A 17355-nucleotide genomic window follows, 5' to 3' on the forward strand; every position below is an offset into this window, starting at 1 on the left:
GGGGGGGTCCCCATTTTTTTATGGGGGGGGGTCCCATTTTGGGGGGTCTCCATTTTGTAGGGTCTCCATTTTGGGGGGGGTCCCCATTTTGGGGGGGGGTCCCCGTTTTGGGGGGGGGTCCCCACTATAGGGGAGCTCCCATTTTGGGGGGGGGGGGGCTCCCCATTTTTGCCCCCCCCCAGAAGAAACCCTCCCACCCCCCCATTTGACCCCATTTTTCCCTTGGGGGGGGGCATTTCCCCAATCCACACCCCCCAAAAAAATTTTAGGCCCCCCCCAAATTATAAGCCACCCCCTAAATTTAGCCCCCCCAAATTTTAAGCCCCCCCGCAAATTTTACCCCCCTCTATTTTCAGCCCTCCCCCTGGGGACAATCCCCCCCCCAAACCATTTTACCCCCCCCCCCCCGCAACTTTTACCCCCCCCGCACGAATTTTGGCCCCCCCCCATATTTAGGGACCCCCCCCCAATATTTTAAGCCCCCCCCCAAATTTTAGCCCCCCCCCCCTCTGCGCCAGCCCTCCCCTGGGGAAAAATCCCCCCAAAAAACCATTTTACCCCCCCCCCCGCAATCTTTACCCCCCCCCCCCCCCCTCGAATTTTGGGGTCCCCCCCCATATTTTAGGGACCCCCCGTGTATTTTTTTTTTCGGGGGGGGGGGGTCACTGCTCCCCTGCCACCAGTGGTAGAGCTGATCGGTCAGGATGCCCGTGTAGGTCATGACGGCCACCGTGCCCCTCTCGTAGGCTTCCTGGGGGGGGGGGGCACCCCAAAAATTTAAGGGTGCCCCCCATTTTATAATTTTGGGGTCCCCCCCCTTTTTTTTTAGCCACTTACCGGATGCTTTGCGGGGCCGTGGGGGGTTTGAGGCGCTCCAGGAGCCCCCGCCACCCCGCGCCCCGGCCCAGGAGCGCCCCCCAGGGGGAAAAGGGGGGGGCCTCGGCGGGGGGGGCCGGGGGGTCGCGGGGGGGGGTGGGGGGGGCGGGGGGGGGCGGCCGGAGGAGGCTGGGTTGGGGGGGGGGGGTTTAAATTTGGGGTTAGTTCGGGGGGATTGGGTGGGGATTTGGGGGGGGGTAATTGGGGTGGGGGCAATTGGGGGGGCAATTGGGGGGGATTTGGGGTATGGGGGGGCAACTGGGGGGGTTGGGGGCAATTGGGGGGCTTTGGGGGGCAATTGGGGGGGCAATTGGGGGGATTTGGCGTATGGGGGGGCAACTGGAGGGGTGGGGGGCAATTGGGGGGCTTTGGGGGAGACAGTGGGGGGGGGTAAATGGGGGGTGGGGGGCAATTGGGGGGGGGGCAAATGGGGGGGATTTGGGGTATGGGGGGGCAACTGGGGGGGTTAGGGCAATTGGGGGGTTGGGGGCAATTGGGGGGTAAAGGTGGGGTGGGGGCAATTGGGGGGGTTGGGGGGGTCCGGGGGCTTGGGAGGGCACTGGGGGGGGCAATTGGGGGGGGGGCAATTGGGGGATTTGGGGTATGGGGGGCAGCTGGGGGGGGTTAGGGGGCAATTGGGGGGGCTTTGGGGGGCAATTGGGGGGTAATTTGGGGTGGGGGGGCAATTGGGGGGCAATTGGGGGGATTTGGGGTATGGGGGGGCAACTGGGGGGTTGGGGAGCAATTGGGGCTTTGGGGGCAATTGGGGGGGTAATTGGGGTGGGGGGGCAATTGGGGGGGGTCTGGGGGGCAATTGGGGGGGGTCTGGGGGGCAATTGGGGGGCAATTGGGGGGATTTGGGGTATGGGGGGCACTGGGGGGGTTGGGGGCACTGGGGGGGCTTTGAGGGGGCAATTGGGGGGTGGGGGGGGGATTTGGGGTATGGGGGGGCAACGGGGGTTGGGGGCAGATTGGGGGCTTTGGGGGCAATTGGGGGGGTAATTGGGGTGGGGGCACGGGTGGGGGAGCAATTGGGGGGTTGGGGGGGGCAATTGGGGGGGCTTTGGGGCAGTATTGGGGGTAATTGGGGTGGGGGGGCACTGGGTTGGGGGGCAATTGGGGGGATTTGGGGCATGGGGGGGCAACTCTGGGGGTGGGGGGCAATTGGGGGGCTTTGGGGGGTAATTGGGGGGGTAATTGGGGTGGGGGGGCAATTGGGGGGCAATTGGGGGGGCCTGGGGGGCAATTGGGGGGGGCTTTGGGGGGCAATTGGGGGGGTAAATGGGGTGGGGGGCAATTGGGGGAGCAATTGGGGGGGGGTTGGGGGCAAATGGGGGGCAACTGGGGGGTTGGGAGCAATTGGGGGGCTTTGGGGGGCAACTGGGGGGCAACTGGGGTGGGGGGGCAATTGGGGGGTCTGGGGGCAATTGGGGGGCTTTGGGGGCAATTGGGGGGTAATTGGGGGGATTTGGGGTATGGGGGGCAACTGGGGGGGTTGGGGGCATTTGGGGGGCTTTGGGGGCTTGGGGGGCAATTGGGGGGGGGTAATTGGGGTGGGGGGGCAATTGGGGGGCAATTGGGGGGATTTGGGGCAAATGGGGGGGCAACTGGGGTTGGGGGAAATTGGGGGGCTTTGGGGGGCAATTGGGGGGTAAATGGGGTGGGGGGGCAATTGGGGGGTCTGGGGGCAATTGGGGGGCTTTGGGGGGCAATTGGGGGGCAATTGGGGGGATTTGGGGTATGGGGGGGCCATGGGGGGCAACTGGGGTGGGGGGGTCATTGGGGGGGGGGTCATTTGGGGGGGAGGTCCTTTTTTGGGGGGGGGCATTTTGGGGGGAATCTCACTTCGTGGGGGTCTATTTTGGGGCGGGGGGGGATTTAGGGTACGGGGGGGGGATTTAGGGTATGGGGGGTCACTTTTTGGGGTGGGGGGGTCATTTTGGGGGGTCATTTTGGGGTGGGGGTCATTTTGGGGGGGTCATTTTGGGGTGGGGGTCATTTTTTGGGGGGGGGGGGGGGGGCTGACCGGAGCAGAGCAGCAGCAGCAGCAGCGCCGTCGCCGTCACCTTGGGGTGCGCCCGGGCCATGCTCAGCCCTGGGGGGGGGGGGGGGGGGTCAAAGGTGGGGGGGCACCCCAAAACTGGGACCCCTCCCCCATCCCCGACATCCCCCCCCCCCTTCCAAAATTACCCACCCCGTTTTGGGCTTAAAAACCCGATTTTTGGGGACATTTGGGGCTTAAAAAACCTCCTTTTTGGGACATGTTGGGTTCAAAACCCACCGTTTCTGGCAAGTTTTTTGGGGGGGTCCAACCCCCCCCTCGGGGCAAATTTTGGGGTGCCCCCCCCTCCACGACCCCCCCCAAAGCCCCCCCCCGAAACCCCCTCCCCAACCTCCTTCCTACCACACTTTTGGGCTTAAACCACCCCTATTTGGGACATTTTGGGTTCAATTCCCCATTTCTGGCACTTTTTTGGGTGAAAAATCCCATTTCTGGCAAATTTTTGGGGGGGCGCTCCACAGAACCCCCCCCAAAGCCCCCATAGATGCCCCCCCCCCAAAAACACACCCCCCCCCCCCGGGCCCCCCAACCTAAAACCCATTTTTGGGCTTAAATCCCCCATTTTTGGCACATTTTGGGCCCCAAACCCCCCTTTTGGTAAATTCAGGGGCGCAGATCCCATTTCCCCTGACCCATTTCGGGCCGCCCCCCCCCCTCAAAACCCCCCTTTACCCCCGCCCAAATCTGCCCCCCTCCCCACGGGGCCCCATTAACCCCCTCCCCGTCTCATTTTTGGGCTGAAAACCCCCTTTTTGGGCAAATTCCCCCTCCGACCCCCCCTCCAACCAACCCCGTGGTTCCCCCCCCCCCAAAACACCCCCCTGGCCCCCCCCACGGCCCCCACCCCAAACCCATTTTTGGGCTTAAATCCCCCATTTTTGGGACTTTTTCGGTGCCGACCCCCTCCCCTAAATATTTCGGGGTCCCCCCCCCCGGACGCCCCCGGCCCCCCCGTGCCCCCCCCCCCACGCACCCATCGCCGCTCGCTCCCGTCCGGGCCCCGCCGCGGGGGCGCCCCCGGTTATAAATTGGGGGGGGGGGGGGAGGGGAGGGGGGGGGGGGCGGGGGGGGGCAAAGTCCGGGGGGCTGGGGGGGGAGGGGGGAGGAAGGGGGGGGGCGGGGCGGCGGAGGGCTCCAGCGTGGCGGGGGCGGGGGGGGGGGGAGGGGTGGGGGGAACGGGGGGGTTATGGGGGTAACTGGGGGGCAATGGGGGCAATTTGGGGGTTATGGGGGGGTAATTTTGGGGTAATTGGGGGATTACGGGGGCAATTGGGGGGAAATGGGGGGTTATGGGGGTAATTGGGGGTTGGTGGGGGGGTTATGGGGGGGTTATGGGGGCAATTGGGGGCAATGGGGGGGCAATGGGGGCAATTGGGGGGGTTATGGGGGGCAATTGGGGGAAATGGGGGCAATGGGGGTTATGGGGGGTTATGGGGGCAATTGGGGGCAATGGGGGGGCAATGGGGGCAATTGGGGGTTGGGGGCATGGGGGGGCAATTAGGGGAAACGTGGGGGGAGGGCAATGGGGAGACGGTGGGGGGGTTATGGGGGCAATGGTGGGGGAAATGGGGGGGCAATGGGGCGCAATTGGGGGTTGATGGGGGTAATGGGGGTAACTGGGGGGGTTATGGGGCAATTGGGGGGGAAATGGGGGGGTTATGGGGGTAATTGGGGGGGTTATGGGGGGGAAATGGGGGGGTGGGGTAATGGGGGCAATTGGGGGGGTTATGGGGGGTTATGGGGGCAATTGGGGGCAATGGGGGGGCAATGGGGGCAATTGGGGGGTTATGGGGCAATTGGGGGGTAATGGGGGGTTATGGGGGCAATTGGGGAAATGGGGGGGACAATGGGGGCAATTGGGGGTTATGGGGGGTAATGGGGGGTTATGGGGGGTTATGGGGGACAATGGGGGCAATTGGGGGGGTTATGGGGGGGTTATGGGGCAATTGGGGGGGTAATGGGGGGTTGTGGGGCAGTTGGGGGGGTGATGGGGGCAACTGGGGGGTTATGGTGGGTAATTGGGGAAATGGGGGGTTATGGGGGCAATTGGGGGTAATGGGGGTAATGGGGGGGGGAAATGGTGGGTTATTGGGGCAATTGGGGGGGTTATGGGGGGTTATGGGGGCAATTGGGGGCAATGGGGGCAATTGGGGGAGAAATGGGGGGGTTATGGGGGCAATGTGGGGGGTTATGGGGGGTGTAATGGGGGTAATTGGGGGATTACGGGGCAATTGGGGGGGAATGGGGGGTTATGGGGGCAATTGGGGGCAAAGGGGGCAATTGGGAGGTTACAGGGGGGTTATTGGGGCAATTGGGGGGTTATGGGGGTTATGGGGGCAATTGGGGGAAATGGGGGGCAATGGGGGCAATTGGGGTGGTTATGGGGGCAATTGGCGGGGTAATGGGGGCAATGGGGGCAATTGGGGTGGGTTATGGGGCAATTTGGCGGGGTAATGGGGGCAATGGGGGCAATTGGGGTGGTTATGGGGCAATTGGCGGGGTGGGGGCAATAATTGGGGGGTTATGGGGCAATTGGGGGGCTGGGGGTAAGGGGTGGTGGGGGGTTATGGGGGGAGTAACTGGGGGGTAATGGGGGGGGGGTATGGGGGCAATTGGGGGGTTATGGGGGGCAATTGGGGGCAATGGGGGGGCAATGGGGGCAATTGGGGTGGTTACGGGGGGTTATGGGGCAATTGGGTGGGTAATGGGGGTTATGGGGGTAATTGGGGGGGTTATGGGGAAATCGGGGGTTAATGGGGGGTTATGGGGGCAATTGGGGGGTAATGGGGGGTAATAGGGGCAAAATGGGGCGCTTCTGGGGCAATTGGGGGTAATGGCGCATTTGGGGGGGAAATTGGGGGGTAATGGGGTAATGGGGGTTACGGGGCAATTGGGGTGGTTATGGGGGGAATGGGGGGTTATGGGGCAATTGGGGGGTAATGGGGGTAATTGAGGGGGAAATGGGGGGTTATTGGGGCAATTGGGGGGGCAATGGGGAGCAATTGGGGGGGTTATGGGGGGTTACGGGGGCAATTGGGGGGCAGTTGGGGGGCAATGGGGTAACTGGGGAGGCAACGGGGGGGTGATGGGGGTAATTGGGTGGTTATGGGGGGTAATGGGGCAATTGGAGGGGCAATGGGGGTAATTGGGGGTAATTGGGGGGTTATGGGGCAACTGGGGGGGCAATGGGGCAATTGGGGGTAATTGGGGGTAATCGGGGGGTTATGGGGCAACTGGGGGGCAATGGGGGGAGTAACTGGGGGGCAGGCCCCGCTCGCAAGGTTTTGGGGTGCGAAGTGGGGTGCCCGGGGTGCCCCCCCCGTCCCACAGCACCCCCTGATGGCCCCCCGTGCATTGCACCCCAGAATTAATTGCACCTTAATTGCACCCCGAATTAATTGCACCCGAATTAATTGCACCCCAAATTAATCGCACCCCGAATTAATTGCACCTTAAATTAATTGCACCCCGAATTAATTGCACCCCGAATTAATTGCACCTTAATTGAACCCCGAATTAATTGCACCCCGAATTAATTGCACCCCGAATTAATTGCACCTTAAATTAATTGCACCCCGAATTAATTGCACCCCGAATTAATTGCACCCCGAATTAATTGCACCCCGAATTAATTGTACACCTTAAATTAATTGCACCCCAAATTAATTGAACCCCAAATTAATTGTACCTTAAATTAATTGCACCTCGAATTAATTGCACCCCGAATTAATTGTACCTTAAATTAATTGCACCCCGAATTAATTGAACCCCGAATTAATTGCACCTTAAATTAATTTCACCCCGAATTAATTTCACCCCGAATTAATTGCACCCCGAATTAATTACACCGTAAATTCATCGCACCCCGAATTAATTGCAACGCGGACGCCTCGCACCCCGAGCATTGCGCCCCAAATGCCCCCCGCCCCTCCCCCCCGGTGCCCCGCCCCCCCTCCCCTCCCCCCACCCCTCGGCCCCGGTTGCAATTAGCTCGGCCTCGTTTTAATTGCCCGGAACAAACACCGCGGTACCGCGCGGGGGGAGGGGGCGGGGCCTCGGACGAAGGGGGCGTGGCCTCAAAGGGGGCGTGGCCTCAGCCACTGGGGGCGGGGCTTCAATTAGTGGGGGGTCTTTAATTAAGGGGGCGAGGTGTCGATCAAGCGGGGAGGGTCCTCGAGCCATGGGGGGCGGGGCTTCGAACAAAGGGGGCGTGGCCTCAACCACCGGGTGGGTGTGGCCTCAGGCGAGTGGGCGTGGCCTCCACAGAGGGGGGCGTGGCCTCGAGTGGGCGTGGCCTCGCCCCCGCGGCCTCGATGACCCTCAAGGAAAAGGGGCGGGGCCACAACGCGCGGGTGGGCGTGGTCTCCGCCGGGTGGGCGTGGCCTCAGGCGAGTGGGCGTGGTCTTAATCAAGCGAGCTTGGCCTTTTAGCGAGTGGGCGTGGCTTGTAGCGAGTGGGCGTGGCCTGTAGCGGGTGGGCGTGGCCCGTAGCGAGTGGGCGTGGCCCGTAGCGAGTGGGCGTGGCCTGTAGCGAGTGGGCGTGGCCTGTATCGGGTGGGCGTGGCCTGTAGCGAGTGGGCGTGGCCTGTAGCGAGTGGGCGTGGCCTGTATCGGGTGGGCGTGGCCTGTATCGGGTGGGCGTGGCCTGTAGCGAGTGGGCGTGGCCTTCACCGAGCAGGCGTCGCCCCCACCGACCGGGCTCGGCCTCCCCCACCCGGGCGCCCCCTCCCCCACCCCCATCGCCCCCTTCCCCTCCCCCAAATCCCCTCCCCTTCCCCCCCACCCCCTCCCCATCACCCCCCTTCCCCCTCCCCACCCCCCCACCCCTCCCCTCCGCCTCCCCTCCCCTCCCCCCACCCCCTCCCCACCCCCCTCCCCTCCCCCCTCCCCCTCCCCACCCCCTCCCCATCACCCCCCCCACCCCCACCCCCTCCCCACCCCCCACCCCCTCCCCACCCCCTCCCCCTCCCCCCACCCCCTCCCCATCACCCCCCCACCCCCCTCCCCATCACCCCCTCCCCCTCCAACCCCCCCCTTCAATCCCCCCCTCCCTCCCCCACCCCCACCCCCACCCCCTCCCCCTCCCCCCCGCCCCCCCCCCAGCAGCTCCCGCAGCCTGCGCGCCCCGCGGCCGCCGCCCGCCCGTAGGCGCCGAGGCGCTCCCGGAGCTCGTCCCCGTCGCGGGCCAGGCGGCGGCGGAGGCGGCGCCCGTAGGCGGCGGCGCGGGCCCGCAGCTCGGCCCCCCTTGCTCGAGGGCGGCGCGCGCCTCCGCCCCGTAGGCGGCCGCCCGCGCCCCCGCCGCCGCCGCCTCCGCCGCCGCCGCCCCGCGCAGGGCGCGCGCCTGGGAGCGCAGCTCCGAGAGGAGGGCGCTGGGGGGGGGGGGGATAAAGGGGGGGGTTAGGGGGTGGGGGGGGAGGGGAAGACCGGGACCCCCCCCCATAGAGCCACGACCCCCCCATGTCCCCCAGGACCCCCCCCCAAGGACCCCCCACCCAAGGACCCCCCCCCATAGAGCCACGACCCCCCCATGGCCCCCCCATGTCCTCAAGGACCCCCCCCCCCCCAAGGACCCCCCCCCCCATAGAGCCAGGACCCCCCCCCCCAAGCCCCCCCCATGTCCCCCCAAAGTCCCCAAGGACACCCCCCCCCCCAAAAGGACCCCCCCCCCCCCCCATAGAGCCAGGACCCCCCCTCCCCCATATCCTCAACGACCCCCCAGGACCAGGACCCCTCCCCAAGGACCCCCATGTCCCCCCCAAAGTCCCCAAGGACCCCCCCAGGACCCCCCACCCAAAGACACCCCCCCCCATAGACCCAGGAGCCCCCCATGTCCCCCCCAATGTCCCCAAGGACCCCCCCCCAAGGACGCCCCCCCCCAAGGACCCCCCCCAGGACCCCCCCACCCAAGGACCCCCCCCCATAGAGCCAGGACCCCCCCCATGTCCCCCCCATGTCCCCCAGGACCCCCCCCCCAGGACCCCCCCACCCAAGGACCCCCCCCCCCATAGACCCAGGACCCCCCCCATGTCCCCCCCATGTCCTCAACGACCCCCCCCAAGGACCCCCCCACCCAAGGACCCCCCCCCCCCATAGACCCAGGACCCCCCCCATGTCCCCCATGTCCTCAAGGACCCCCCCCAGGACCCCCCCCCCCCCAAGGACCCCCCCCCATAGAGCCAGGACCCCCCCCATGGCCCCCCCATGTCCCCCAGGACCCCCCCCCCAGGACCCCCCCCCCCAAGGACCCCCCCTCCCATAGACCCAGGAGCCCCCCCCATGTCCCCCCCAATGTCCCCAAGGACCCCCCCCCAGGACCAGGGCCCCCCCAGGACCCCCATGTCCCCAAGGACCCCCCATAGAGCCAGGACCCCCCCCCCATGTCCCCCCCATGTCCTCAAGGACCCCCCCCCCTAAGGACCCCCCCCGCATAGACCCAGGACCCCCCCCATGTCCCCCCATATCCCCAAGGACCCCCCCCCATAGAGCCAGGACCCCCCCCCCCAGGACCCCCACCCAAGGACCCCCCCCCCATAGACCCAGGAGCCCCCATGTCCCCCATGTCCTCAAGGACCCCCCCCCCCAGGACCCCCCCCCCAAGGACCCCCCCCATAGACCCTGGACCCCCCCATGTCCCCCCCATGTCCTCAAGGACCCCCCCCCCCAGGACCAGGGCCCCCCCCAGGACCCCCATATCCCCAAGGACCCCCCCCATAGAGCCAGGACCCCCCAGGACCCCCAGGACCCCACTGACCCCCCCCCAGACCCAAAAGACCCCCGCCAGGACCAGGACCACCCCCCCAGGACCTCCCCCCCCAAGGCCCCCCCCCCCCATAGACCCAGGACCCCCCCCAAGGACCCCCCCCCCAATGTTCCCAAGGACCCCCCCCCCCAGGATCAGGACCCCCCCAGGACCCCCCCAGGACCCCATTGACCCCCCAGACCCCAAAGACCCCCCCCAGGACCCCCCCATGTCCCCAATGTCCCCAAGGACCCCCCCCGCCCCCATAACCCCCCCCCGCCCCCATAACGCCCCCCCCCGGGCTCTCACCCCACTTTCTGCCCCACGGCGCTGCCCCACAGCCGGGCGCTGGCGTTCTCGGCCGCCCGCCCCACAACGGCCACGTAACCCCACAGCCCCCCGGGGCCGGGGCTCGGGGTCGGGCTCGGGGTCGGGGCCTGGGGGGCTCCTCGGCCCCACAAACTATGGGGGGGGGGGGGGGTCGGGGGAAGGGGCGCGGGAGCCCCCCCCCCCCACCGGACCCGTAGAGGGCGGTGGGGGAGGGCCCTGAGACCCCAAATCCTACAGGAGTCCGTATAGGATATGGGGGCCCCCCCAGCCCATAAAGCCCCTTATAGGATATGGGGGCCCCCCCCGACCCCATAAAGCCCATTATAGGATATGGGGGCCCCCAAGACCCCCTAACCCCATAAAGCCCCTTATAGGATATGGGGGGCCCCCAAGACCCCATAAAGACTATTATAGGATTTGGGGGGCCCTAAGACCCCATAAAGACTATTATAGGATTTGGGGGCCCTAAGACCCCCAACCCCATAGGACCCAATATAGGATATGGGGGTCCCCCAACCCCACAAAGCCCATTATGGGATTTAGGGTGCCCCCAAGACCCCATAAAGACTATTATAGGATTTGGGGGGGCCCCAAGACCTGCCCAACCCCATAAAACCCATTATAGGATATGCCCCCCCCAACCCCATAAAGCCCATTATAGGATTTGGGGGCCCCCAGGACCTCCCCAACCCCATAAAGCCCGTTATAGGATATGGGGGGCCCCCAGGACCCCCCTGACCCCATAAAGCCCGTTATAGGATTTGGGGCCCCCCCGACCCCATAAAGCCCATTATAGGATATGGGGGCTCCCAAGACCCCCCAGGACCCCCAGCCCCATAAAGCCCAATATAGGATATGGGGGCCCCTCCAACCCCATAAAGCCCATTATAGGATTTGGGGGCCCCCAGGACCTCCCCAACCCCATAAAGCCCCTTATAGGATATGGGGGCCCCCAACCCCATAAAGCCCGTTATAGGATTTAGGGTGCCCCCAAGACCCCCCAGGACCCCCAGCCCCATAAAGCCCATTATAGGATTTGGGGTGCCCCCAAAGACCCCATAAAGACTATTATAGGATTTTGGGGGGGCCCCAAGACCCCCCTGACCCCATAAAGCCCGTTATAGGATTTGGGGGGCCCCCCCCGACCCCATAAAGCCCGTTATAGGATCTGGGGGTCCCGGGGGGTTCCAGGGGGCTCACCCGCCAGCAGCGCCGCTGCCACCAGCACGGCCCAGAGCTTCATGGTGCCACCTGCGGGACCCCAAAGAGCGCCCGTGACCCCAAAACGGCCCCAAATATCCCCAAACGGCCCCGAATATCCCAAAACGGCCCCAAATAGCCCCAAAACGTCTTAAAACGGCCCCAGATACCCCAAAAATGGCCCCAAACGGCCCCCAAATGGCCCCAAAACGGCCACAAAGGGTCCCAAACGGCCCCAAAATGACCCCCCAAATCCCAAAAGTGTCCCCCAAACGACCCCAAATGTCCCCCAAAGGACCCCAGAATCCCAGAAATGTCCTAAAACAGCCCCAAAATACCCCCAAGTGGCCCCAAACGGCCCCAAAATGACCCCAAATATCCCCAGTTCCCATCCCCAAAACGACCCCAAATATCACCCAAACGGCCCCAAAAATCCCCAAAACGTCCTAAAACGACCCCAATATCCCCAAAATGGCCCCGAACGTCCCTAAAACGTCCCCGAAACGACCCCAAATATCCCCCAAATGGCCCCAAAATCCCAAAAATGTCCTAAAACGTCCCCAAAACGACCCCAAAACCCCCGGAATCACCCCCAAAACGACCCCAAAATGCCCTAAAACGTCCCCGAAAGGACCCAATATCCCCCCGAATGACCCCAAAACGCCCCCCCCAAACGCCCCCTTGTTCCCCCGACCCCAAAATGCCCCCAAACGTCCCCAAAATGCCCCCCCCAAAATGTCCCCAATGCCCCCCGACCCCAAAGCCCCCAAATCCCCCCAAATCCCCCCAACCCCCCCATGTCCCCAACGTCCCCCTTGCCCCCCGACCCCAAATCCCTCAAATCCCCCCAAAAGCCCCCAAATTCCCCCCAGATGTCCCCATTACCCCTCCCCGGACCCCAAAAGCCCCCCCCCGACCCCAATAACCCCATTACCCCCCCCCCGTCCCCATAACCCCCCCATGTCCCCAACGTCCCCAACCCCCCCATGTTCCCATTACCCCCCAACCCCAAAGCCCCCCGGGACCCCAACCCCCCCCCGACCCCATAAACCACCCCCGACCCCATTACCCCCCTGACCCCATTACCCCCCCCGGACCCCAAAAGCCCCCCCGACCCCATATTAACCCCCCCCCCGGACCCCAAAGCCCCCCCCCCCCCCGACCCCATAAACCCCCCCCCCCCCCGACCCCATTACCCCCCCTGACCCCAAAACCCCCCCCGACCCCATTACCCCCCCGACCCCAAAAGCCCCCCCCCGGACCCCATTACCCCCCTGACCCCAAACTCCCCCAACCCCAAAACCCCCCCGGACCCCATAAACCCCCCCCCCGACCCCAATACCCCCCTGACCCCAAACCCCCCCGACCCCAATACCCCCCGGACCCCAAAAGCCCCCCCCGACCCCAAAGCCCCCCCCGGACCCCAAAACCCCCCCCGGACCCCATTACCCCCCCGACCCCATAACCCCCCCCTCACCTGTGCCCCGCGGGGGTCCCCGCTCCTCGGCTCCCCCCCCGCGCCCTTAAATCCCCCTTTTTGGGGGGGGGGGGGGGGGCAGTGCCCGGGGGGGGGGGCAAGCCCCCCCCTTTAACCCCAATATTTGCCCCCCGCGCCCCGACCCCATAAAATTAATGGGATTTTTTTTTTGGGGGGGGGGGGCAAACAATGGGGGGGGGGGGGGGGGGGGGGGGTTAAAGGGGGGGGGGGGCAAGGGGGGGCAAAAAGGGGGGGTCAACCCCCCCCCCCCCCGAGGCCCCGCCCCCCGGACTTGGCCCCCGACGTGGCGGGGGGCGGGGGGGGGCAAGGTCCAGGCGGCGGCGCCCGGGGCCAACGTGGAGGGGGCGGGGTGGGGAAAAGGGGGGGGGGGGACCCCGAATTTATGGGGTGCGGGAGCCCCCAAAGGTGGGGTGAACCCCAAATCCGTGGGGTTGGACCCCAAAAGTAGGGGGCTGAACCCCCAAATTTGTGGGGTGAGAGCCCCAAAAGGGGGGGTGAACCCCAAATCTGTGGGGTTGGACCCCAAAAGTAGGGGGGTGAACCCCAAATTTATGGGGTGAGAACCTCAAAAGTAGGGGGCTGAACCCCCAAATCTGTGGGGTGAGAACCCCAAAATTGGGGCTGAACCCCAAATCTGTGGGGTGAGAACCCCAAAAGTGGGGGTGAACCCCAAAATCTAGGGGGCTGAACCCCAAAATTTATGGGGTGAGAAACCTCAAAAGTGGGGGGCTGAACCCCCAAATTTATGGAGGGGTGAACCCCCAAATCTGTGGGGTTGGACCCCAAAAGTAGGGGGCACAAGCCCCAAATGTTGGGGGGTGAACCCCCAAATTTATGGGGTGGGAACCCCAAAAGTGGGGGGGTGAACCCCAAATCTGTGGGGTGAGAACCCCAAAAGTGGGGGCCTGAACCCCAAAATTACGGGGTGAGAACCTCAAAAGTAGGGGGCTGAACCCCCAAATTTATGGAGTGTGAACACCCAAATGTGGGGGGCTGAACCCCAAATCTGTGGGTTTCGAACCCCAAAAGTAGGGGGCATGAGCCCCCGAATGTTGGGGGGTGAACCCCAAATTTATGGGGTGAGAAACCCCAAAAGTGGGGGCTGAACCCCCAAAATATATGGGGTGTGAACCCCCCAAAATTTATGGGGTGCGAATACCCAAAGGTGGGGGTGAACCCCAAATCTGTGGGGCTGGACCCCAAAAGTAGGGGTGTGAACCCCCGAAATGTTGGGGGGTGAACCCCCAAATCTGTGGGGTGAGAACCCCAAAAGTGGGGGCTGAACCCCCAAATTTATGGGGGCGTGAACCCCGAAATTTATGGGGTGTGAAGCCCCAAATCTGTGGGGGCTGAACCCCCAAATCTGTGGGGTGAGAACCCCAAATTTATGGGGTGTGAATACCCAAAGGTGGGGGGTGAACCCCCAAATCTGTGGGGTTGGACCCCAAAAGTAGGGGGCACGAGCACCAGATGTTGGGGGTGAACCCCCAAATCTATGGGGTGAGAAACCCCAAAAAGTGGGGGGCTGAACCCCAAAACCTAGGGGGCTGATCCCCCAAATTTATGGGGTGTGAACACCCAAATGTCAGGGAGTGGACCCCAAATCTGTGGGGCTGAGAAACCCCAAAAGTTGGGGGCACGTGCCCTGAATGTTGGGGGGTGAACCCCAAATCTGTGGGGCCTGAACCCCCAAATTTTGGGGGTATCACCCCCAAATGTCAGAGGCTGGACCCTAAATTTATGGGGTAAGAACCCCTAAAAGTGGGGGGCTGAACCCCAAATCTAGGGGGTGTGAACCCCCAAATGTGGGGGGCTGGGCCCCAAATCTATGGGGTTGGAACCCCCAAATCTATGGGGTACAAAACCCCCAAATGTGGGGGGCTGGGCCCCAAATCTATGGGGCCTGAACCCCAAATCTACGGGGTATGACCCCCCAGTTTATGGGGCCGAACCCCAAATCTGAGGTCCTGAACCCCAAATCTATGGGGTATGACCCCCCAATTTATGGGGCCAGATCCCCAAATCTATGGGGCTGAAAACCCCAAATGTGGGGGCCTGAACCCCCAAATCCATGGGGCAGGAACCCCAAATCCTTGCCTCCGCACCCCAAAACCTATGGGGCGGATTTGGGGCACTGACCCCCCCCCAGGACCCCCAAATCCCCCTCCCCCGATATCTGGGGGTCCCCCCACCCCAAAACGGGGACCCCCCAACCCCAAAATCGGGACATCCCACCCCAAAAACGGGGTCCCCACCCCAAAACGGGTCCCCCACCCCAAAACGGGGCCCCCCACCCTAAAATTGGGACATCTCACCCCAAAACGGGGTCCCCCCACCCCAAAATCGGGCTCCCCCACCCCCAAAACGGGTCCCCCCCAACCCCAAAATCGGGACATCCCACCCCAAAATGGGTCCCCCCCAAAACGGGGTCCCCCAACCCCAAAATTGGGACATCTCACCCCAAAACGGGGTCCCCCCACCCCAAAATCGGGCCCCCCCCACCCCAAAATCGGGCCCCCCCACCCCAAAATCGGGACATCCCACCCCAAAATGGGGTCCCCCACCCCAAAACCGGGTCCCCCCCCCAAAGCGGGGACCCCCACCCCAAAATGGGGTCCCCCCAACCCCAAAATTGGGACATCCCACCCCAAAACGGGTCCCCCCCCCCAAAATCGGGGTCCCCCCCAAACCCCAAAGACACACCGAGACCCCGACCCGAGGCCGCCTCCTTTATTGGGGTCCCCCCGGGGGGGGGGGGCGCCCCCAAGTCCGTTGGGGGGTGGGGGGGGGGATGGGAAGAGCCCCTCCCCTCCCCCCCCCTCATTGCACCCCGAAATTGGACCCGTCTCGGGGGGGGGGAGGGGCAGCGTCCTTCTTGGGGGGGGGGGACGATGAAGATGATGGCGGTGATGAAGATGAAGGCGATGAAGATGAGGAAGATGAGGGTGATGAAGACGACGGTGATGAAGACGATGGTGATGAAGACGAGGGCGATGAAGATGAGGAAGATGAGGGTGATGAAGATGATGATGAAGATGAAGATGATGAAGATGACGGTGATGAAGATGATGAAGATAAAGACGAAGAAGATGACGGTGAGGATGATGGTGATGAAGACGACGACGATGAAGACGATGCCGGTGACGAAGATGAAGGTGACGAAGTGATGAAGACGACGGTGACGAAGACGATGCCGGTGACGAAGATGACGTTGATGAAGATGACGATGAAGATGATGGTGGTGGTGGTGATGAAGATCTACGTGATGAAGGAAGAAGCCGAGGAGGAGGAAGGCGGTGGTGACGATGATGATGGTGATGAAGAGGAAGGGGAGGAGGAGGAGGAGGAGGAAGAAGGTGGCGGTGATGATGGTGACAAAGATGAAGGTGAGGAGGAGGAGGAGGAAGGTGATGATGGTGACGAAGATGAAGGTGAGGAGGAGGAGGACGGTGGTGGTGGTGATGACGAGGAGGAAGATGAGGAAAACGGTGAGGAAGAGGAGGAAGAAGAGGAGGAGGAGGAGGAGGAAGAGGAAGGCAACGGTGATGATGAGGAGGAAGAGGATGGTGGCAGTGAGGATGAAGAGCGTGAGGACCACGGGGGCTCTTCGCAGCGGTGACGACGATGATGAAGATGATGATGATGATGATGATGAAAATGACGATGAAGGCTCTTCCCACGATGACAACGAAGGCTCTTCCCGATGATGATGATGATGATGAAGATGGCTCTTCCAACTGTGACGATGATGATGATGACGATGATGACGATGATGATGATGATGGCTCTCCCAAGGGTGCCGATGACAACGGGGGCTCTTCGTAATGTTGATGATGAAGATGAAGATGAAGATGAAGATGAAGATGAAGATGAAGATGAAGATGAAGATGAAGATGGGGCTCTTCATCGAGGTGACGATGATGGCGATGGCTCTTCCACTTGTGACAATAACGATGACGATGACGAAGGCTCTTCCAACGTTGACGATGACAATGGGGGCTCTTCATCACGGTGACGATGACGACGGGGCTCTTCCACCGGTGACCAATAATGGCGGAGCTCTTCATAAAGTTGACTTTAACGATGATGACGATGACGATGATGACGATGGAGCTCTTCCACCGGTGACGATGACGATGACGGGGTTCTTCCAACGTTGACGATGATGATGATGATGATGATGATGACAGTGGGGGCTCTTCATCATGGTGACGATGACAACGGGGCTCTTCCGACAGTGACAATAATGGCGGGCTCTTCATAAAGTTGACTTTAACAATGACAACGATGACGACGGAGCTCTTCCACCGGTGACGATGACGATGTTGGGGTTCTTCCAACGTTGACAATGATGATGATGATGACGATGACAATGGGGGCTCTTCATCACGGTGACGATGACGACGGGGCTCTTCCGGCGGTGTCAATAATGGCGGGCTCTTCATAACGTTGACTTTAACGATGACGACGATGATGATGGAGCTCTTCCAACGTTGACGATGACGATGACGGGGTTCTTCCGAAGATAACGACGACGACAATGATGAAGACGACAATGATGATGACGACGATGATGATGACGACGACGACAATGGGGGCTCTTCATCACGGTGATGATGACGACGGGGCTCTTCCGGCGGTGACAATAATG

The 17355-nt window shown here is 63.2% G+C and overlaps 2 protein-coding genes, 1 long non-coding RNA gene and 1 pseudogene across 3 annotated transcripts in view; 1 reads left to right on the forward strand and 3 right to left on the reverse strand.

Annotated features, from left to right (window-relative positions):
* Window positions 1-17355, reverse strand: part of BCL3 (BCL3 transcription coactivator) — an 88607-nt gene that overhangs the window by 36695 nt on the left and 34557 nt on the right.
* Window positions 8037-12703, reverse strand: LOC136788432 (uncharacterized). The gene is made up of 4 exons (XR_010827228.1): window positions 12684-12703; window positions 11207-11257; window positions 9986-10138; window positions 8037-8306 (listed from the first exon to the last, which is right to left on the reverse strand). It is a non-coding gene; the product is annotated as an uncharacterized lncRNA (long non-coding RNA).
* On the forward strand, window positions 11678-12664 carry LOC136788447 (uncharacterized; annotated as a pseudogene).
* LOC136788448 (uncharacterized) lies at window positions 13254-17287 on the reverse strand. Its single transcript, XM_066986991.1, has 3 exons — window positions 17066-17287; window positions 15408-16685; window positions 13254-13297 (listed from the first exon to the last, which is right to left on the reverse strand). Exons 2-3 carry the CDS (start codon window positions 16609-16611, stop codon window positions 13254-13256), a joined length of 1248 nt encoding a protein of 415 aa, XP_066843092.1. The 5' UTR covers window positions 16612-16685; window positions 17066-17287.

Source organism: Anser cygnoides, chromosome 37 (assembly GCF_040182565.1).
Source record: "Anser cygnoides isolate HZ-2024a breed goose chromosome 37, Taihu_goose_T2T_genome, whole genome shotgun sequence".
Lineage (NCBI taxonomy): Eukaryota > Metazoa > Chordata > Aves > Anseriformes > Anatidae > Anser > Anser cygnoides.

Excerpts from the sequence above, each read along its gene's own strand:
- LOC136788448 (XM_066986991.1), bottom strand. The coding sequence starts at position 16,611 with ATGAAGAGCCCCATCTTCATCTTCATCTTCATCTTCATCTTCATCTTC. Across the intron at positions 13,298-15,407 it reads GGCCTCGGGTCGGGGTCTCG|ATTTGGGGGTTCAGCCCCCT; the intron begins GTGTGTCTTTGG and ends CTCACCCCACAG.